We start from the raw sequence: 24034 nt of genomic DNA, 5'->3' as shown, positions 1-24034 counted from the left end.
GTAACATTTAAGTAGATGATTAATTAGTATGGTCATACTTTTTGTATTTTGGGATATCTATTCTTTACAGAATGAATTTCTTTTTTACTAGGATTGACTGAGTCTTATTAATAATCCGTGAGTAAAAACAGAGCTTGACATCCAGCAAACCTGTAGTTAAGCTTTCAAAAGGTATATATTTGGCATTAGAGTTGTACTCTGATACAGTGCAACCCCTAATGGAAAGGAGAGAGTGATCATAGTGCGGACACTGAAAGGTAGAAGTGGATGCCTGATTACTAAAGAATCTAGTTTTATTCATCAGTGCCTAGCATAGTGCTGAGTACTTTAGAGGTGTTTTGATGTGTTTGTTTAATAACTAAGAGAAAGCATGAGAAAGGTTCTGTCTTTCATGTGACTTATAAAATGTTGGATTATTTTTGAATGTAAACAAAAGCTAATAGTAGTTAGGATGACTAAATGCTTTTCAATTAAGAAAAGTTATTTTTATCTTCATATAATAAACAACTTTTATGATCTATTAATTTTTATCTTTTAAGCAGTGGATTAACCTTGGTCTTTCTTTAGTATTACCTAGGGAGCTTTTAAAAATCCTTATGCCCAATCCATGCCCAGGAAGGATTAAATCAGGATGCCTGAGGACATGACCGAGACATCGGTACTTTTTCTATTTTATATGAGTGTACAGGTGAAATTGAGAGCCACTACTCTAAGATTGTGGATAAAGAGAATTTAATGCAATGTGCCCCCAAACTCTCCAAGTGTTTTAGTCAGTTCGGGTTCCTCTAACAAAGTACCTTAGACCGAGAGGCTTATAAACAACAGAAATTTGTATCTTATAGTTTTGGAGGCTGGGATTCTGAGATCTCAGGTTGCCAACATGGTGTTGAATTGGGTTCTGGTGAGGAACCTCTTCCAGGTTGTAGACTGCCAACTTCTGCTGTACCCCCATGTGGTGAAGAACAGAGAGGAAGCAAGCTCTCCCGTGATTTTTATAAGGGCACTAATTCCATTCATTCATGAGGGCTCCACCCTCATGACATCTAATCCTAATTACTTCACAAAGGATTAGGATCTCAGCATAAGAATTTGGCGGGTTTTTTTTGGGGAGGGCGGCGACACAAACATTTAGTCCTTAACACTAAGGAAGGAAAGTTTCTTTATTAAATACTGATGGAAGCAGACCTTTGAACTGACTGGTGCTTTGTAAAAAAAATTTCAGATGGGGAGAGTCATAAAAATCTGTAATGGTAGACTTTTTCAATATTTAAATAATCTGGATGAAACTATTTCTCCTGTTTTTATTTTATTTTGTAATCCAAACCTATTTTATTCTGTAATCAATGCAGAGACAAAAGCTCTTCTGTGTTTCTTTTTTTGGGATTCTGAAATTCATGATGGATTAAAAATATAAGTAAATCTCTGTTAGCACAAGAGCATTTTTGATTTTTAATGTTTTTCTGGCTTTAAAGAGGGGATATGTGTGTATATATATGTACTAAACCAATATAAATTTTCATTGCAATAGTACTCTAGATGAAAAAGATACACTTCAAGATATACTCTGTTGTGAGAAACTTTTTAAGGAGATGAAAAATATGGGAGGCATAGAGATGTATTTTAGGGTCTCCAAATAAAGGATTTGTCAAAGTTAAATATCTTTAGTGATATATAGTCATTCAACAAATATTTATTGAATGTCTCTTAGGTGTCTTGTACTGCTCTTGGCTTAGACTACAGCAGTGGAAAAAACTGATGACTTTCTACTTTCATAGAACTTACATTTTAGTTGGAAAGACTGACAATATATAATTAATCTAGAAAATAAGTAATACAATTTTATATAGTCATTAATACTATTAAAAAATAAAGCTGAGTTAATGGAGTAGACCATGACAGACGGGAGGAGCTGTCGTCCATAGCGTCAGAAAATACCGCTCTGAGGAATTAAAAATTTAAGTGGAAACCTGTGTGTTGAAAATCTTAGTAAATTTCAGGCAGAGGGAACTGTAATTATCAATTTCCGGGGGTATGCCTTTATAGTTAATGTTCTGAAGGGGATTAGAAGAGATAGAATTAATGAGGATGTTTTATATAAGATAATGGGAAATTCAGTGTTTTCTTCATTTAAATAGAGGACTTCTTGCTGGGAGGTACATGGTAGCCTGACTTTCTCTTTGTCCTCCCTTGGTTTCCTTCTTTTACTTTCCATGTCTACTTGTTCCCTGCATGCGTGTGCATACGTACACACACACACACACACACACACACACACACCCCACACACCACACACACACACACACACACACACATATCCATCCATCCATCCATCCATCCATCCATCCACCTAGACCATGTTTTTTAGCAACTTATAAGAAAGGGCCCAGAATAGGCGTGGATGACTTCAGTAGCTGTGGCATGATTGCTGATGTCCTGTTGTCATAGTCTTGAGCCATAATTTGGGGCAGGTGAATTCATGAATAGAATGAGATATCTTGGGAAGAGAATGGGGAATTTTTAGAATGTACTTTAGCCACTTTCTCTTGAATTTTCTCTTGGAGTAGGAGTTCTAAGTGTTTTGATACTGAACTCTTCAAATTCTTGTATGTGTATATATTATGTTACAAATTTTAGGTCACCTTCCTTAGCCAGGATGTTTAATCATCACATTTCCTAAAATTTGTAATTTGTTTTGCTCACAACTCATATATTATGTAATTTATAGAGAATTGTATTTGGGTATCATTTTGGGGAGAAAGGATGGCTTTGCTTTTGTTTGGGGGATGTGTAGTGGGGGCTAGATGTCCAATGAAAGGAATTTTATAATCTTGGTTTAATCTCCTTTGTGATTTGGTGTGAAGCTGTACTATACTAATGTAAATTATCTTTCAATTTTTTTCTTTCTCTGACACTAGACTGTACATACAAAGGAATTTTTGAGGTAGTAATGTTGAATCGTGACTGTCAACGTTCAAATTGTCTTTTCTTTTGTAAAAATATGGCTTTTGGGTGAAATTTGAGTATACATATAGTATTTCAAAGCCGTTTTGCCAGGATACCATATAGACTACTTTGCTACTTAGGAATTCTGGAACTTTTGAGTGTCAAGTAGATTTATCCTTAAATAATCTCCTTATCAAATGGAAGTTACTTTGATGTACGTTTGCAGTGTGCCAAATTTCATTGCAGAATTTTCATTTGCAATGAAAAAGTAAATAGTATTTGGACAATTTACGGGTTTCAGTATATAGACTTAACTCTTTTTATTGCTAACTAAATAATTCATATTATTTTATCGTCATGACTCTAGTAATGGGTCAGTCAGTGATATTTTAGTAAAACTATTCTGTTCTATTGAATGTTTTTATAAAGTGAATGCTCGTATGCAGTTAGTAGGTAGTTGGAATAGCCATAGTTTCAGTTTGCTTAGGGCAATTTTAATTTATGCTTGTTTCCTTGGGGGTAATTTCAAAAATTTTTTATTTAGATGATATGTTTGAATCCCTAAAATTAGAGAAATGATGACACTAACTGAGGTTACATTGGTTTGTACACAGTTTTCCCCAATATTTTTTGATTTTGTACCACTAAATAACAGGAGCTGAATGCAAAATATATTAACACAGTTAATACACCAAGTCAAAGAATAAATAATATACTGTTTTGATAATTACTTAATTTATCACATATGGTACATATATACTTAATTCAGATGAGCAGGTATCTAGTGCTCTAATATTGCTTCTGCTCACCATTGTTTGATATGCGAAGAATGTTCTTTTCTGTTAGATCTCATCTAAATATTGGAAATTACTTGTTCAGCAACTATTTTATTGAGTATCTGTTGTGTTCTTGGAGCTTGGGTTATGTAAGTGACTGAAATATAGTAATCCTGGTCATCTTGGGATGTTGTAAAGACTTCAGCATTGATCTAAGTGCAGTGGGAGCATTTAGACAGTTTTGAACAAAAGTGTGGCAAAATCTGACTTACATTTTAAAGGAGATTGGAATACTTAGAAATCTGACTATTTTTTGAGCTTGACTAAGTTTTAGGGGTGTGTGTGTGTGTATAAAATTATGATAGGGTTCAATAATTTAGTTGGATGATGGTAGTCTTTTAGAAATCTTCTGCTGTTGCTACCCTCTGTACAATATTATCTCTGATCAGTGGAGCCATTGAGAAGATCAAGATCTATATTTTCCTTTGAATAAAAATATGGGAAGAAGAAGCGCTTTCTTTTCTTGGAGATGAGCAAGAGAGTACAAAAAAATACCAGGTTAAGATGTGTGTAATTGAGGTGTTTATAGCACATCCAGGAAGAGATCTCTAGCAGTTTACATTAATTGAGAGCTGCAACTCATCAGAGAAGGTTGTTTGGGAGAGAGATATTTCAAAGTTATCAGTGAAATAGGCTTTAGTTAAAATTTGTGTTTGTAGATGACATTAGTGTAAGTTAAACAAAGAAACCAAAAGGCAGGAGATAGAATGAAGGGGACATAACAGTATTTATATGAGTTGATGAAAGTAGAGAAGCTCAGAAGGCCCTGATTAGAAAATACTTTAGATGATGGACACATTTAATTGTGAACTGGACAGGAAAGAAATGACCCAGAAGACAGCAGATAGACTAAATGAAAAAGGAAATGTTTAGGATCCTCGAATGCAATTAAATACATAATAAATGATAGAATTAGGCTATATATGAAAATATGAAACTTAAGAGTTAGAAAAAGATATAAATCTTCAAGACATAACCATGTGAATAGGTTATCATTGTGACAAGGCAATCTTTAAGATTCTTTCCACCCTTAAAATTTTGGGATTCTTGGAATGGAGTAATCATTTTTTTCCTCTGTTCAATTTAAAAGAAATATGAGTACTAGCAGTTTTTCTGTTCAATTGACTTTTTAACGATCTTCTCAAATTTGATGTGTTTATTGAATAGTTAAATCTACAAACCAACAATTATTTTTTCCTCTTTTGTGATAAAATATACATAACATATTTACCATTTTAACCATTTTTAAGCATTCATTTTTGGTACAGAATGCCTTTTTGTCAATTACCTTTCTATTAACTTTGTTTATTCCTATGAACTTCAAAAATATTTTTACTTCGATTAAAAAATGGTATGTTTTCTGACCATACGGAATTAAACTAAAATTCAGAAATAGAAAGATCTCTAGAAAATCCCCAAATATTTGTAAATTAAACAATACATCTTAAAAATAATATATGGGTCAAAGGGGAAGCCACATGGGAAATTAGGAAATATTTTGAATGTAAGAATTCAAAATATTTAAATTAGAAAATATTCAGAATTTGTGATATACAGCTAAAGCATTACTTAGAGGGAAATTTATAACACTAAATGCTTATATTAAAAAAAAAGCTTTTCAAATTATTGTCTTGAAGTTCTCCATTAAGAAACCAGGAAAAAAAAAAAAAAAACAAATTAAACCAAAGCAGGCAGAATGAAGGCAATAATAAAGATAAAAGCAGAAGTCAATGAAATTGAAAACAAAAACAATGACAAAAAATAAACTGAAAGCGGGTAGTAAAGCAAAATGGTACTGTCATTTGAAAAAGCCAGTTTCTTACAAATTTAAATATATACTTGTTATATGACATGTCCTCCTCATGAATTTACCCAAGAGAAATGAAAACATGTCCACATAAAAAATGAAAACTTGTACATGTTCATTAACTGGTGAATAGCTAAACAAATTGTGTACATCCACATGATGGAATACTGTTCACCAATAGAAAGGAATGAACTACTAATGCATGCTATAGCTTGGGTAAATCTCAAAGGCATTATGCATTTGTGAGAGAAGCTGCACTTAAAAGTCTGGATGATTCCATTTCACTCTGGAAAATAAATGAAAGTAACAAAACATTTTGGTTTCTGGGGCAGAGAGTAGTGGTAGGGGCTTATTAGACTGCCTACAAAGTAATATGAAAAATTTTTGACTGTTAGAAATATTGTTTATCTTGATTGTAGTGGTGATTACATAACTATATGTTTGTCAAAATTCATAGATTTCTACAACTAAAAAAGTGAGTGAATTTTATTCTAAATTATACTTCAATAAACCCGACTTTCAAAAACATTTTATTGAATACAAAAGGAAAAAGAATGAAGGAAGAGGATATAATATTTTCCTTATTTTGCTTCTGTTGAGAAAATAAGTAGTTACTTTAATTGAATCTTATGACTTAATTTTGATGCCAAGACTTTCTTCATCCATTTAAAAATAATTAGGTTGGATATGCATACTTCAAACTGAATTAAATATACCAGCAAGTTAATTCTATATATCTCAAAATAGGAGAAAGTGTTAATGATAGCTCTTAGAAATTTTGTTAGAAATATGTAAATTGTTAGATTATTCTTGATATTTTCCTTTGAAGGTTTAAAGTAGTTTTTAAAAAATTATTTGCTAAAATCACACTGCTAGGAAAATGTGGTCATTTTTTTTTTTTAAGTAAACAATATAGAAGAGTACAGACAAGTAAGAAGTAAAATTCTCATATTTATTTCATTCTTTGATTACTGCTGTTAATAACTTGGGTTTGTACATCTTGAAAATTTTTGTTTGTATTTTTGCATATGCATACGTTTTGTTTTTTTTTAAATCAACTTAAATAGATACTATGTTTGCTTTTTTGCAACTTGCATTTTCACCTAATGTAATGTGGATGTCTTTCTGCATCAATATTTGTGTATGCATTCAGTAAATATTTTTGAGTACCAAATATGTAAGACTCTTTTCTAGATACAAAAGATAGAACAAGGAACAAAATAGGGTCCTTGCCCAAGTGAACAATATTCAAATAAGAGGAAGACAATAAACAAATTGGAAAATGTCACCTTTGAAAAGTTTCATAAAGGTAATTAATGAAAGCTAAAGGGATGAAAAGTGATGGGAAAGAATGAGCAGGACAGATTCATTAGGCTTGGTATAGGCCTTTATGTATAAATCTACTTGATTCTTGAGGTAGCTGTTTATTATTTCACAATATAATTTACTTCACAATTCAGTTGGTAGGCATATGGAATATTTATACTTTTTTTCTGTTATAATCAATATTGTAATGAATGCTCTTTTACATTTTTTTTTTTTTGCTTACATGTACAAGTATTTCTGTAGACTAAATTTCTAGAAGGAAAACTGCATTTTTAAATGTTGATTTTAAGTTCTTACAAATTATCCTCCAAAATATTAGATAATATCTGTTATTGGATGAAAAGTACTACCTCATTTTAATTTGTATTTACCTGATTCCCAATGAAGTTCAGCATATTTATTGGTCATTTGTAATTTTTCATATAAATTGTCTACTTATATTTTGCCCATTGTGGGTTTGTCTTTTTCTTACTGAAATTTTAGGATTTCTTTATCTTTCCGTTTATAAGATGTGCATTATATTTTATAATATTTTCTTCTAAGCAGTCAATTGTCTTACTTGATGGAATCTTTGGATTTTTTATTTTTATACTGTCAAAATCTGTCAGTCTTTTCCTACCTAGCTTTTAGGTTTTGTGTCTTTGCAGAAGAGCCTTCTTATAGTAATTTAGTCTCATATTTTCTTCTACTGCTTCTTTAGTTTTATTTATGTTTCTAAATTTTAAGTCATCTGGAATTTTTTTTTATATATTCTGTGGTGGGGACTTAACTATTTTTTCCAATTTCATAACCATTGTCCCAAAATATATATTGAACAAAATGTCTTTTTTACGTATACTTGAAATAACCACCTTTATCATATTTTAAGTCCAAAATATATGTATTCTGGATTTAATACTCCATTGTTTTGATTATTGTCAGTTTATATTTGACATCTGGTAGGGCACCCCTCCCCATTGTCTTTTTCACAAAAATTTTGGCAATTTCTGTGTATTTTCTCTTCCAGATGAACTTTAGAATCAACATGTCAAGTTCCATTAAAAATCCCTTTGGGATTTTGATTGGAAGTGCATTGAATTTACAGATTAATTTGGGGAGAATTGACATCTTTACACTATTGAGTCTTCCCATCCAGGAACATGGTATGCCTCTCCATTTCTTCAGGTGTTCTTTTATGTCCTTTAGTAAAGTTTTAAAGTTTTTTTTTTTTTTTTTTTTTCAACTAGGTCTTACACTTTTCTTGTTAGGTTTATTCCTGGGTATTTTATAGTTTTTGGTATTGTGAATTACTTCATTTCTTCCATTTTACATTTTATTTTTCAATTAGTTATTGCTAGTCTGTAGGAAATCTAACCATTTATGTATGTTGCTCTTAGTTTTCAGTTGATTTCTCTTGAAATTTCTGGAAGGATTATTATTATGTTTTTTGCAAATGATAGCATTTTGTTGTTTCCTTTTGTTAGTATTTTAAATTCTCTAGGGCTTTTTTGTTTGTTTTGTTCTTTCTGGTTGTATTATGTTGGTTAGGTTTTCAGAGCTATTTATGACTAATTCCGATTTGGGCATCTTTTCTGATTTAAATGGAATGCCTTATTTTTAAAGTTTTACATTTATATATGCCTTAGATTTTTGGTAGAATACATTATCGGGAACAGAAGTTTCCTTCCTGGCTCATGGTAATGGATGTTCTGTTTTATCGTGTGTTTTTGCTGAGATGATACATATTCTTTTCACCTCTAATAATTTAATGAATTACATAATACATTTATCTAATATTGGTCATGATGTTTTCATTTTTAATATTTATTCAGCAAGTATTTATTTGGATATGCATTGTTCCAGGAATTTTGCCACACACTGGTGATAGCTTTGAGTAACTCCAAATGGTTCATCTCTTTTTTGATATGGAGAAGAGAGAAAATAAGCAAGTACCCAAAAACAAGATAATTGGAGGCTGAGAGAGTACTGAGGAGAAAACAAAAAAGATGATATAATAGAGAGATGAGAAGAGTATCTGCTTTTATAGTATTATTTGAGAAGATTAAATATAAACTAAGACCTGAAGAACGAAAGAAAGCATTGAGAAAAGCATTCTAGGCAGGAGAAGATCATTATTTCTGTATCTACCATTTAATTGTATTTCTAGGTATTCTCTTTATCTCCTTTCTTGTATGTGTTGTGTGATTTTCTTTTATACAACTGCCAGATTTGATTTTCTAATGGTTTGTTTTATTTAAGTTTTTGTTTACTTTATTTTTTTATTTTTTTGCTATTCTTGGTCAGGTTTGCTAATAGGATTATTTATGTTTATGAGCTGGGAGTTTTCTCATCTATTTTCTGGGCTTTGTAAATATAATAATGCTCTGTTCGTTCTGAAATGTAGGTCTGAGACTGAAAAATTGCTCCTATGGACATATTCTGTTACGTTTCTGCCTTTTCTTGAGTTAATTTTTATAGTTCTTTTTCATAGAAAACCATCCATTTTATTTGAGCTTTCTCATTTATTGATTTATAATTATGTTCAATTTTCTAATTTTAATGTTTTTTTCTTTTTCTCCTTTTTCATAAATAGACTTACCCAAAAAAGTTTTTGGTTTCATTAATTACTTCTGTCTCTTCTCAATTGCTTCATTTTTTTATCATTATAAATTCTGTTGATATATTTTGATTTGTATTTTATTTTCAGAGATTTTTAGTTTACTATTTTATTTTAAATCTTTCTCATGTCCTAATAATTACATTAAAAGCTCTAAATTTTTAAAGACAGCTATGACCAAATCCCATAGGGAATATGCTCACGATTTAAAGTTTTATTTCCTTTGTGTTCTGAGAGTTAATTAGTAGGCTTTTTATTCTTTTCTTTTTAAATTTTCAAAAGGTTATCTTCCTTTTATTGTTAATTTTTAGTATTTTTAAAACTTCATGGACCAACAATGTAACTTGCATTCTTTTTTTTTTTTTTTTAATTTGATGAGATTTTTATTTGCTTAAAGTACAGTCAGGTTTTATTTGTTTTCAAAGACTGTATTCTCTATGATATACTGAGTTTTATTTCACTATGAAATATAAGTGAAATCATTAGTTTTATTTCTGAATCCTTTGTATCTTTCCATAATCTACTTGTTCTACTCATTTTCTGAGATAGGTATGTGGGAATTTCCCCCTAAGTTGTATAAATTTTCTAGTTGCTTATATTTATAGCATTTTTACTTTATGTGTTTCTATTTATATTGCTAGGTGCATAAAAGATGAGCTGTTACACACTTTTGGTGTATTACGTTTATGATTATTATAAAATAATCATTTGTCTATTTAATGCTTTTTGCCTTTAATGATTTTTTTGACTGATATTAATGGCACCCTTGCATGGGAGTTTCTTCTCATGCCTCTATTTTCAACTTTTATAACTAAAAGTTTTAAGTATTTCTCTTATAAATAGCATATAATTGTTTTTCCTTCTTTTTTTTAATCCTAACCTTTGTGTCATTATTTTTTAAGTAGGAGAAATTTTCCTACTCACTTTTATAATACTTGATCTTTTGGTCTCTTTGGTCTTTGGTCTTTTTCCTAACATTAAAGCTTATGGCAAAGATGTACTTTCCTGATATCCCCCACTCCCACCCTTGTCTTTAGCTTAATTTATTGAGTTTTCTTTATTTATTTCATACCCATTTTGAAAACTATGTGTTTTATTCTTGTTTTTCTCCAGGCATTGAATTGAGTTGAGCAGTATTTGTAACTAGTTGCTTTCTTTCCCTTAACATAGGCTTTTGGCATTATTTCATTCAATCTTGGCTTTCTTATTTTTTATATAATCTGACATCTTAGTAATATGTTTATTATGGTATATTATGCTTTTACTTTCCTAACTTTAAAGAATCATTTACTAACAACTACCTGAGATAGGTGGTATTATACTAACTTCTTCTCTGTTTGCTTAGTCTTATGATTTCAAGGCTGTCCTTTACTTGGATTCATTTTTGCTATTGAAGACATACATTCTCTAAATTCAGAATTGACATTTCTTTTTATAAGAAGGAATTTAAGTGGGTTTTTTATTGTATTTTGTCTTATTTCATTATATACATGGATCAATGTTCAGTGACTCTGCTGAAGATTTTATATATACTACAGAAAAAATATACCCAAATATCTTAATTTTAGAATAATTTACCCTTTATTAAGAATTGTATTTTAGCTGAAGTTTAATCAAGAATATAAAAAATATAGACTGAAGAAGTATTTATTAGGTTTCAGGATCATGTGCAAAAAGATAATAAATTATGATTACTACAATTATGTATGATAAATCTGTGTTTGTATTCAGAGAACTAGGAAGAGCAAATACCCTATTTTTTCGGGGCTTGTTTGAGAGTCATAATGCAAACTATTAAGAATTTATTCATCAGTGTTAATGAAGTTTCTTAACTTTAATATCCACCTTTTTATATGCAGCTATTTAATATATTTTATATGCAACAGATGTTTTCAAATTGATAAATAATACCGACAGTCAAAAACTGTTGTTGCCTTGAATTATATTTGCATAGCCCGTTCTCTGAATATCACTGAATAAATGATGACAGTTGACTTATGTAATTCAGTCCGTGATAATAGCCTCAAGTTGTTCTAATGAACTTTTAGTTTTTGTAGGTTAAATGGTATCAGTTAAATGGTATCTGTAAACCTACTTTATGTCATTGGAATGACAAAATTGGTTCTAAAAATCAAACAGTAACATTTACTAAAAGGAATAATCATGAAAAATCATAAACATTGTTTTGGAGGGATTTTTCTGCATTGACTGGATTAAAAGATCTTCAGATTTTAAGCATGTGAATTTTGGATTCAAGACACCTTATTTTCCTAGACTAAGTATGGAAATTCTTTGTTATTCTAAAAACATGTTATATAGTCAAGATCTAGATTACCATTTTTGAAATAGATTATCATCTTGAAGTTCAATGATAAATGAATATAATAGTTACTAGAGCTACAGAGTAGTAATAAATTAGTGAGGGGGTGGGGTGGGAGGATGAGGAATATAAAGGTCAGAGTCCAAATTTTGGGTTGCTGGCATTTTCATTTTCAAAGTATGTACTCAAAGATCGACTCTTTTCTACACACCTACCTCACATAGTCTTTCATTCGACATATTGAAGTAAGTTCCTAATAGATTTTTTTTGTCTATCGTGACATCTATTCAAAACCATCTTTCCCATGGCCTCTATTACCTTTCTCAAACACTGATTATTTATCTTAATACAGATATTGCAAGTTTGGTTCCAGATCACTGTAATAAGGTGGATATCGCAATAAAGCTAGTCATGTGAATTTTTTTGTTTCTCAGTATATATAAAAGTTATATTTACACTAATCTATTAAGTGTGCAATAGAATTATGTCTAACAAAAGCATTTAAAGTACTTTATTACTAAAAAGTGTTAACCATCATCTAAGCCTTTAGTGAGTCATAATCTTTTTCTCGTGGAAGGTTTTGCCTCATTGTTGATAGCTGCTGACTGATCAGGATGGTAAATACTGAAGATTGTGGTTGCTATGGCAATTTCTTAAAACAACAATGAAGTTTGCCTTATTGATTGACTTCCTTTTACAAACAATTTCTCGGTAGTATGCAAGGCTGATTGCATTTTACCCACAGTAGAGCTTCTTTCAGAATTAGGAGTCAGTCCTCCCAAATCCTGCCTCTGCTTTACCAACGAAGTTTATATAATATTGTAAATCCTTTTTATTATTTCAGCAGTCTCCACAGCATCTTCATCAGGAGTAGATTCTACTTCAAGAAAGCATCTTTGCTCATCCATAAGAAGCAACTTCTCACCTTTAAAAGTTTTATCATGATATTGCAGCATTCAGTCCCATCATCACACTCTACTTCTAATTCTAGTTCTCTTGGTGTTTCTGTCACCTCCACTGAAATCTCCATGAGGGTTGGAATCAGCTTCTTCCAAACTCCTGTTAATGTTGATATTTTGACCTCTTCCTGTGAATCACACATGTTCTTAATGGCATCTAAAATGCTGTATCCTTTCCAGAAGGTTTTCAATTTACTTTGCCCAAATCCATCAGAGGAATCACTATTTATGGCAGCTATAGCCTTATAGAATGTATGTTCTTAAATAATAAGACTTGAAAGTCAAAATCAGTCTTTGATCATGAGCTGTAGAATGGATGTGGCGTTAGCAGGCATGAAAACATTAATCTTGTACATCTCCATGAGCGCTCTTGGGTGACCAGGTGCATAGTCAGTGAGCTGTAATATTTTGAAAGGAATCTTTTTTTCTGAATATTAGGTCTTAACGGTGTGCTTAAAAGACTCAGTAAACCATTTTGTAAACAGATGCGCTGTCATCCAGGCTTTGCTTTCCATTTATAGAGCACAGGCAGAGTAGAGTTCACGTAATTCTTAAGAGCCCTAGGATTTGGGGAATGGTAAAGGAGCATTGGCTTCATCATAAAGTCACCAGCTGCATTAGCCCCTAACGAGAGAGTCAGCCTGTCCTTTGAAACTTTGAAGCCAGGCATTGACTTCTTTCTAGCTATGAAAGTCCTAGATGGATGGCATCTTCTTCTAATACAAGGTGGTTTCGTCTATACTGAAAGTCTGTTGTTTAGAGTAACCACCTGTATTAATTATCTTAGCTCAATCTTCTGGTTAACTTGTTGCAGTTCTACATCAGTACTTGGTGTTGACTTTCCACTTTTATGTTATAGAGATGGCTTCTTTCCTTAAACCTTGTGAATCATCTTATACTAGCTTCATACTTTTCTTCTGCAGCTTCCTTACCTCTCTCAGCCCTCACAGATTTGAAGAGAGTTAGGGCCTTTCTCTCGATTAGGCTTTGTCTCAAGGGAGTGTTGCGGCTCGTCTGATATTCTATCTAGACCACTATAACTTTCTCCATATCAGTAATAGGACTGTTTTGCTTTCTTACCATTCGTGTATTCACTGGAGTAGCACTTTTAATTTCTTTTAAGAACTTTTCCTTTGCATTCACCATTTGGCTAACTGAAAGCTAGGCACAAGAGGCCTAGCTTTCAACCTGTCTCGGCTTCCGACTTGCCTTCCTCATTAAGCTTAATCATTTCTAGCTTTTGATTTAAAGTGAGAGACATAGGACTCTTACTTTCAGTTGAAACTTAGAGGTCATTGTAGGGTTATTAATTGTCCTAGTTTTAATATTGTTATGTCTCAGGAAATAGGGATGCCCAAGAAGAGGCAGAGAGAGGAGGACCTGCTGGATGGTGGAGCAGTCACAACACATGAGATTTATTAAGTTTGCTGTTTTATAAGGGTGCAGTTCACGGTGCCTTAAAAGAATTAACAGTTATAACATCAAAGAATACTGATCACAGATCACCATAACAAATATAATAACAAAAAAGTTTGAAATATTGTGAGAATTACTGAAATATATAGGAACACATGGGGTGAGCAAATTCTGTTGGAAAAATGGCACCAGTGGACTAGCTTGACACAGGGTTGGCACAGATCTTTAATTTGTAAAAAATGCAGAATCTACAAAGTGCAATAGAGTGAAGGTAAATAAAACAAGGTATGTCTGTACTTCATTCCTTATAAATGCCGAGCTTCTCAGCACTGTATTGAGGGCCCATCTTCTTTAAGCATTATTCTTTTTACTGCTCTTATTCAGAATTGTTTTTTTTTTCTTTGTATAATTACTGTATTAGTATCTGGTTAGCACTGTTTTTCAGTCTTATTTAATATAGTTAGCTGCACATAGAATTGCCTCTTGTATGTGTGTGGAAGACATTGATTGTAATAAAATCAATTTTGTATTTCCATCCTCTTTGGCTATCCTGCTTTGTACCTAATATATAATTGGTGGTGAATATTTGTTAAATTGAATGAATCATATATCTGATGTCCAATTAATCAGAATATAATATATTCTTATCCTTTGAAATAAATATAAATTTATTAAAAATTGACTGCCCTTCTCTAATATGGCAGTAATAATATATCTCTTTTGAAGAAGAGTTATTTTGAAATGTAATGCAAATGATAATAGTTGGTCCAGATGGCCCTGCATTTCCAAATTTCCATATGATTTTGTGATTTGAGTATAGAATTGAGAGTACCATTAATGGCGTAAACAAATTGTTTTGCATGAGTATTGCATGGTTAGAACTTTCTAAAACTTTAATCTAAAATATTATTTAAGTTTTCATCTGTTCATTTACCTATTTTCATTTTTCTTTGTTTTTTTTTTCTTTTGTCTTCTCCCAGTGGATTACAAATTATAGATATTTTCAGAATATCTTTAACAGAAAATTTTATTGCAAAGCAACTTTTTCTTTAGAAAGACTTATCTTCTCAACCATGGTCGAAGATAGGAAGACATAGTTTTCACCATGCTATAATTTTGAATCACACCTTGCTATGTCCAAACCATGCCAAAAGTCCACTTCCCAAAGTATCACAATGCTTTTGCTACTGCTTTAAATATAACTTAAAATTAAAAACAAAACTAATCTTGTTTTTTTCTTAACTCTCTTCCATCTTAGCAGTTGTTACTAATTAATTAAAGTTAACATACTGTAAAATTTAGTGAAATTTTTCAGATATTTACTGAGATTATTTTCAGAGTATTCTGTGTTTATTTGTATTTGAAACATTAGAAATCTGCAATGTTATTTCATGTTAAACTGCATTAGTTTAGGAAATTTGGAGAGAAACATATTTCCCCCAAATAACCTTCATAATGAATGTGTTGATCAAATATAGCAGTAATGCCTAATTACAAGACAGGTGAGTTTCTGCTGTTATGATGTTTAAGAATTTTCCTTAAGGCTTTTTTTCTTATTCCTGACATCTAGATACTCCATGTGAGTATAATTGTGTGTTCTAGGTTAGTAATTACTTTTAGTTATTGCAGTGTTAAAAGTACCTTAGATATGTGAAATTTTCCTTGATCATGTTAAATAAATTTTGTGTATAATAATTATCACCCTTTTATCAGAAAACAGGAAAGAATATATCTTAGTACCTATTTGAAAGAAGCACTTTGATTACGGATGTCAAAACAAACTTTTTCCCCATGGCTTAGGAATTTTTTATTTTCTAATTCTTTAAATTGTACTAGTATCATTGTATTCTTCACTGCCATGTAGTCAGCAGTTAAAAAAAAAAAGTTTCACCGTAATAATTTTAATGAAGTAATAAATATTAATTTTATGAAATGTCCACTTTTGAATACATGTCACTTGAATGTTGTGTGCAACAAAATGGGAAGTACACATAAAGCACTTCTGCATGTGAAAGTATGGTGTTTGGAGGAAAAGCATTTGTGTGTTTTTTTAAGGTGTGAGGTGAATTATCCATTTATTACCCCCATGAAATGCAATTTTTGCTAGAAAATATAACAGACACATTACACTGATCAAACTTGTGTATTTGGCAAAAGTTCTCAGAAATGATAAAAATGAGCCTGTCACTTTAAGGATAATGATTAGCAGTATTTGTTGCCAGGGATAAAATTAAGCTTTCAGGTACAAACTAGAATTTTGGAAATGCATTTATCTGGGCTTGACAGTTTTCCAGAGCTTAAAAACTTTTCTGTTGAATCTTGTGACGATGTTAATGAAGATAATTTTTTGAAATTGTGGTTTAATTTCACATATGGTAGGTAAATACGTATAAATTTAACCCTTATATGAAGTCCTTGGAAGTGCAGTACTTTATAAGTGTAACAAAGGAGTCCTGAGAGAAAAACGCCTACGAACAGCTAATTTAAGTCCTCTACCTAAGTCAGAGTTTTCAAACATTAATCTCATAATCTACCCCTTTGCCATCCTCACCCCACTAATTTAGAATAGAAAAGAATATATAAGATTTCAGGGAAAAAAATTAGACTGCATGTGAATCATACATTCTTAAATTCTTAATTCTTAAATTCTAAATGCATTCTTAAATTTAAAAATGTTACTTTCTCCTTTAGTTAAAGAATAGGTTTATGTATCCCACTGAATTTGTTTAGGATTACGTTGCATTTATTACCTTTGATGTTTATGTTAACATATTTTTTCTCTCTTTTGTTTCTCTTCCCACTTTCCCTTTCTCATTTCATTCCTCCCTTTTTTTTCTTTTCTTTTCTTTTCTTTTTTTTTTTTTTTAGGTGGAGTCTTTCATTTTGGATCAGGATGATTTGGAAAATCCAATGCTGGAAACGGCTTCCAAGTTGCTCTTGTCAGGTACTGCTGATGGTGCAGACCTGAGGACAGTAGACCCGGAAACACAAGCCAGACTGGAAGCTTTATTAGAAGCTGCAGGTAAGTCTGCAATCTCTGCATATGTAATAAGTCTACCTAATTTTCAAAGTTGCTTATAAATTTAATTAAAACTCCTATTGTCATCAATGTATGAACTTGGATATTTAGGATAATACTATTCATAAGGTTAATGTATTTTCTAGAGAATTATATGGAACAGTTCATTAAAGAATATTTTCATTACTAGAGTAAAATATAAGGTTATTGTCAAGCTTATAAAGAGGATTTTATTATACAGTCGATTTTCCTTAGTCCCGAATTCCATATTTGTGAATTTGCCTACTTGATAAATGTATTTGTACCCCAAAATTAGTACTCACAGCACTTTCTCAGTCTTTCATAGAAATGCACAGAATGGTGAAAAATTTGAGTCGTCCTACACACATGTTCCCCGCTGAGGTGGAATAAGGTGATGTTCTGCCTTCTTGTTTCAGCTCTCATACTGTAAACAAGTGTCCTTTTCACAATCTACTTAGTGCCACGTTTTTCACATTTTTGTACCTTTTGTTGGTAATGTCACTGTTTAAATTGGCCCCCAAATGTAATGCTGATATAGCGTTCCTAAATGTGAGAAGGCCGTGATGTGCCTTATGGAGAAAATACATGTGTTAGATAGGCTTCTTTCAGGCATTGAGTTATTGTGCTGTTAGCCGTGGGTTCAATGTTAATGAATCAACTATATATTAAATAAAGTTGTCTTTAAACAAGAACACATGTAAAACAAGCTTTAATATTAATTAGTTGATGCAAATGTGACCAGAGGCTTGAAGGAACTTAGCCCTGTTTTTCCTTAGGAGCAGTGGTTCAATATTCATTAATTCAGTGTTCCTAGCAGCTTTACAGAACATAACTTCCATGAATAATGAGAATCGACTGTATATAATTCTCCCCACATTTTTGTCAGAGACTGTCTCTTGAAACCCTGTAAAGTGAATCATTGTTATATATTTGTAAAGTAGGTCATCATTATATTGACCTCATAGGAATAGTGTTTTAATTAGAGATTATATACATAATCAAAGATTTAGCACTGTATATGTAATATGCCTTAAATAGAAGGGAATAGTAACTCTAAATATCTATGATCATTTAAAATAACCATATATTTTCTTTACTTTTCTAAAGTAGACATAAATATAATGAGCATTAATTGTTCACGGTTGAGCCCCCCCACGTGCTATATATTGTACGTGCAATGCATGTAGACTGCTACTTTATAGCATAAAACTGATCCACTACTATTATTAATCCTTCCAGTAAATATCTTTTAAAACTGCATCTAAATATTTGAAGGACTCTTTGTTAAGATTTCTATCTTGCTTAAAATTCCTGTAATGGATTAATTAACAGATCTTGACCAGATGCAGGTGAAAACATAGTAGGGTATAGAAGATTATTTGTACAGAATAGTAGAGATATAATTTAGTGTTTAAGAGAAATTTGATGTTGTTATAAAATTTATGTGAAATAAATGAGGATTGTGCAATTATTTGAAAACATGTCATAAGAGAAACAGGGACTCTTTCTCCTGAAATTGAGAAGACTCAGATTGAATACAAGAGAGAAGTTTGTTTTCTTTGACTCCAGGAGGCAGAACCTGGTTCAAACATACTACATGAAAGTAGATTTCAACTGAAAGGAGCTTACTTTTAGAGGTAGAGTTCCATTTCACAGGCTGCCAATAGTTGTTTTATTTTTTTCATTTCTGTGCTTATTCCCATTCTTTTCTATTTTCTTTATAGTAGCTAACAAGCTAGTCTCTCCGCCCCCCACTCTTCCTTCCTCCTTCTCTCTCACTTTTTCTCTCCTCCCTCATTTTCTTTACATACAAACCCAGAGAGACTAGCATAATGAACTTTTGGCATATCTATCATCCTTCTAGCTTCACTAGCCTTCAATGTGTGGACTTGTTTCATCCTTACACATTGCTACCCTGCTGACTCCCTACCCTTCTATGTTAATTTAGAGCAAATCTAAGTGTCATAGAATTTCATATGTAAATACTTCAGTATGTACGTGTCAGTTAAAAACTTCTGAAAAAAAAAATAACCATAATATCACTGTATATCTAAAGAAAAAACAATAGCACTCCTTTGGTTTGTTCGTTTTGTTCCTTAGATTCCACATATAAGTGAAATCCTATGGTATTTGTCTTTTTCTCTCTGACTTCACTTAGCATAATACCCTTTTGGTCCATGTTTTATGCAAATGGAAGGGTTTCATTTTTTTATGGCTGAATAATATGCCATTGTATATATGTTCCACAACTTCTTTATCCAACCATCTATTGATGGGCATTTAGGTTGTTTCTATATCTTGACTACTGTAAATAGCACTACAGTGAACATAGGGGTGCATATATCTTTCTAAATTAGTGTTCTGGTTTTCCTTGGATAAATACCCAGAAGTGGAATTGCTGGGTCATAAGATAGTTCTATTTTTAATATTTTAGGAACCTCCAAACTGTTTTCCATAGTGGCTCTACCAATTTGCAGTCCCACCAACAGTGCACGAGGGTTCTCTTTTCTCCACATCCTCGCCAACACTTGTTATTCGTTGATTTATTGATGATAGCCATTCTGACAGGTGTGAGGTAATATCTTATTGTGGTTTTAATTTGCATTTCTCTGATGATTAGTGCCGTTGAGCATCTTTTTATATGTCTATTGGCAATCTGTATGTCCTCCTTAGAGAAATGCCTATTCAAGTCTTCTCATTTTTTAATTGGATTGTTCGGGGGTTTTTTTGTGTTGAGTATAAATTTCTCAACACCAAAAAAAACACATGAGTTCTGTATAAATTTTGGGTATTAACCTCTTATTGGATGTATCATTGGCAAATATCTTCTCCCATTCAGTAGTCTTATTTCTGTCGATGATTTCTTTTGTTGTGCAAAAACTTTTCAGTTTGATGTAGTCCCATTTGTTTATTTTTTCTTTTGTTTCCCTTGACCAGGAGATATATCAGAAAAAATATTACTAAGAGCAGTGTCAGTTTCCTGCCTATTTCTTCTTCTAGGATTTTTTGGTTTTTCGTCTTAAATTTACGTCTTTACTCCATTTTGAGTTTATTCTTGTATATGGTATAAGAACGTGGTCCAGTTTTATTTTTTGTATATATCTGTCCAGTTTTCCCAACACCATTGCATTCAAATTGAAAGAAGTAAAACTGTCATTATTTGTAGACTGTCTTTACTTCATTGTATTTTCTTGCCTTCTTTGTCACAGATTGTGACCACATAGACGTAAGTTTATTTCTAGGCTCTCTATTCTGTTCCGTTTATCTATGTGTCTGTTTTTATGCTAGTACGATGCTGTTTTGATAACTATAGCCTTGTAGTATAGTTTGATATCAGGTAGCATGATAATGTCCAGCTTTGTTTTTCTTTCTGAAGATTGCTATAGCTATTTGAGATCTTTTATGGTTCCATATACACTTTAGGATTATTTGTTCTAGTTCTGTGAAAAATGCCTTTGGTATTTTGATAGGAATTGCATTGAATCTATAGATTGCTTTGAGTAATATGGATATTTTAACAATGTTGATTCTTTATATCATGAGCATGGTATATGTTTTTATTTAATGTTTCTTTCTTCAGTGATTTATAATTTTCAGAGTATAGCTCTTTTATTTGGTTAAATTTATTTCTAGGTATTTTATTTTTTTGATGCAACAGTAAATGGGATTTTTTTCTTAATTTTTCTTTCTGATAGTTCATTATTGGTGTATAGAAATGCATCCAATTTCTCAATATTTATTTTGTATCCTACTACTTTACTGAATTCATTTATCAATTCTAACAGTTTCTTGTGGAATCTTTAGAGTTCTCTTTATATAGTACGTCACCTACAAATAATGACAGTTTTAATTCTTCCTTTCCAATTTGGGTGATGCTGGATTCTGTCACTATTAGTGTCAATGAGTCAAAAATTACTTTATCAGAATTCTGTCTCTTTTCTTTTCTCTGCTCTTTTCTTCTCCTGTATTGAGTTATTTGGGTGGAGTTTTTCATTTGTGGTGGTAAAAAGTGGCCAACTTACTAATTCATGACTCATATCTTAGCAATTTAGCAACCTTTGATCATGGGCTTTTCTTCCAACCCTGTAGCAAAAGCCTGAGTGAGGATTCCTAGTTGTCTCAGCATAGTTCAGAAATCCATTTCTGGCACCAGAGAGTTACAGGGTAAAGCACTTGTAGACAGACCACTTGGAAAGAATTAGAGAAAAGTGATTTCCCAAAAAATTCAGGGCAGACAATATATAAGTCCAACATACAATTTGGAGGTTTTTAATAACATATACAGAGTTAAGTAACTTGAATTTTGCTTTGTTTTCTCCTTTTGGGTGTATCCATATTGGTGTGAAAATAATATAGGAATAGGCAAATTATCTACAGCTGATGGCAAAGCCTTTGCAGATCCTGAAGTCCTTCGGAGGTTGACATCATCTGTTAGTTGTGCGTTGGATGAAGCTGCTGCTGCACTTACTCGTATGAGAGCTGAAAGCACAGCAAATGCAGGGCAGTCGGACAAGTAAGTACATTTTCACTGTGATCAATCTAAAAACATATAATAAATATGTCTTAAATATAATAAAAAATTGCTAACATTTGCTGAGCATTCTTTTTGTGCCTGGCACTATATCAGCCACAATACATGTCATGTTATACTCACAAAAACACTCACGTATAGATTTTATGTTGTTTTCCTGTTTTACTCATAAAAAGTTTAAAAGATGTGAGTAACTCCAGTTTAAATAGGTGACAAGTGGCAAGGCTGAGACACCAGTGTGTCTGTCCGAATGCAGGGCTGCTTTCTTAGCCAATATGTTATGAAAGACCTTATGCTTATTTTGATTTTGTGTTCTTTTAATGTATTAGTGAGAAAGAAGTAAATGCTTTCTAATTCGTCATGCCATTTTCCAGTTTATACACGTAGTTTGACTGTTGTAAAGGGCAAAGTTTTTGTTCGTTTTATGAATGTTCAAAAGATGTCATAGATCTTATTCCCATAACTTGAATGTAAGCGAATCCCAGGGACTTTGTTTTTGTATATGCTACAGTTCCTTTTACATAGTATAGTAAAGGTTCACTAAATATTTTGCGACTTGACTTTTTAAGTTTTTCTAATGGTGTTATGCAATAAAAATCACCCCATCTCATATGTAAAAACAATTATGGATAGTATAGCGAAAAATTCATGTAAACTCCAAGAAAATAGCTGGAAAAGAATCATTAATACATGTTACTTTTTTCACTCCTCAGAGACTTCTTTTTCTCCTCTAAAAGGACACTATTTTATTTATTTTAGCACTTGCTTTTAAACAGTTGAGAAAATGGGGGTATTCTTTTATATATGGAATTAGAGAATAAAAAATAGCATTTAAGAATTGTCTTTTATATAATAGTGTTTTTATGCAGCTACCTTTAAAAGCATGAAAAAGAGGTTATATAGTATTAACAAAGAGTATGAATTTGCTATTTCTCTTGCTTCTCTATTATCTTTATTCGTATGGATTTTTGTGTTTTTATTAATTTATTTTACAGTTCTCATATATTGACTCTTCTTTAATTAACCTCAGGTTCTGTTCCTTAGTTAACAGTTCAATTTTACTGGCCTGCAGTATTATTGCTCTCCAGATATTTTTTAATGTGGTGCCTGCTGAGACTGGCAAGAGAGAAAATTAAAACTACCTTGAAGAGTGTATTAAAGCTAAGACAAGCAGGAAAAAAAGTCATAGGTTTCTTTGCTATTAAAAATACTAGAAGTTATCAGCAAAACAGTATAGAGTATGTTTGTGACAGTCATATTTATTCAACAAAACTTGAGAAATGCAGTGGCGTGCAGTGAGTTGCCGCGTGTCAGATTTTACATTATTTAAGTGCTGTGCGATGTGCCAGAACTTTGTGCGATGTGCCAGAACTCACAAGTTCTGAATTTCAGGGAGACTGCTTAGGAGACTGCCATAATCTGGGCTAAAAATGATGTTCTGAATCTAGTAATAACAGAAGTATAGAAAGGGGGTTATCTATGGATGCCTTTCATGTCTGAAGTAACAGGGCCATGTTTCAAGGGGATGATATATGAATTGAGTTATATTTGAAATAAAGAGACTATTGATTAATAGCCCTGGACTTAGTGCTTTTCTTAGAATAAATTTTATCCAAAAATGTGAGAATCTTTAGAAATGTCTATACTTGGAATTTTTTTGGAGATTTACAGGGCAAACACTTTACTCTCAGTCTAATTTTCTGTTGCTCCACTTTTTCCACTCTTCATTTGTTTGAATTCAGTCTTTGGCTTGCCTGGATATTTTTTAGACTCCCTCAAAACATGATGGCGTAAGACTTCAAAAACAGATTCTCCTCTTTTAGCACATACTCACCACTTTCCTGAGTGATTTCTCTTTACTTGATTGAAGGACTTGGATAAGCCTTTATAATTAGCACAAATTTTACTCATTTTATTAAATACTTTTTAAAATTAAATTTTATAAAAATTTTCTAATGACCAAACAAAAGAAGTGTAATTATAGCCTGTATTTTGTTCATGTGATTTTCTATAAAATGTTATATTTTGTTTTTTTCTCCCTTATACTAAATTAGACTTTATCTTTTTGTTCCATAACTGAAAACATTTTGTAATGTTGAAAAGTTTAATTCAGTGACTTTTACATGTCACTTTAAAAAAGCTCATTGAGCTGAATCATTTTCAGTTTTCTTTTTGTTATGGATCATATTGAGATGATCATTCTTATTTAGCATTACTGTCCAGTACTTAGGCTATGCAATTTTTTATATTCTTATATCCT

The 24034-nt window shown here is 31.7% G+C and overlaps 1 protein-coding gene across 5 annotated transcripts in view; it reads left to right on the top strand.

Annotated features, from left to right (window-relative positions):
* Positions 1-24034, top strand: part of ANKRD17 (ankyrin repeat domain 17) — a 139830-nt gene that overhangs the window by 45988 nt on the left and 69808 nt on the right. For all 5 annotated transcript variants that reach the window (XM_015593514.1, XM_015593513.1, XM_015593512.1 and 2 more), the window contains exons 2-3: positions 17072-17225; positions 21600-21756. In XM_015593514.1, the coding sequence (XP_015449000.1) occupies positions 17072-17225; positions 21600-21756 (311 nt within the window). The remainder of the gene's footprint in view (positions 1-17071; positions 17226-21599; positions 21757-24034) is intronic.

This window comes from Pteropus alecto, unplaced genomic scaffold (genome assembly GCF_000325575.1).
Source record: "Pteropus alecto unplaced genomic scaffold, ASM32557v1 scaffold237, whole genome shotgun sequence".
Classification (NCBI taxonomy): Eukaryota; Metazoa; Chordata; class Mammalia; order Chiroptera; family Pteropodidae; genus Pteropus; species Pteropus alecto.
The sequence above is the reverse complement of the archived record's forward strand: the minus strand, read 5'-3'. Positions and strand labels throughout refer to the sequence as shown.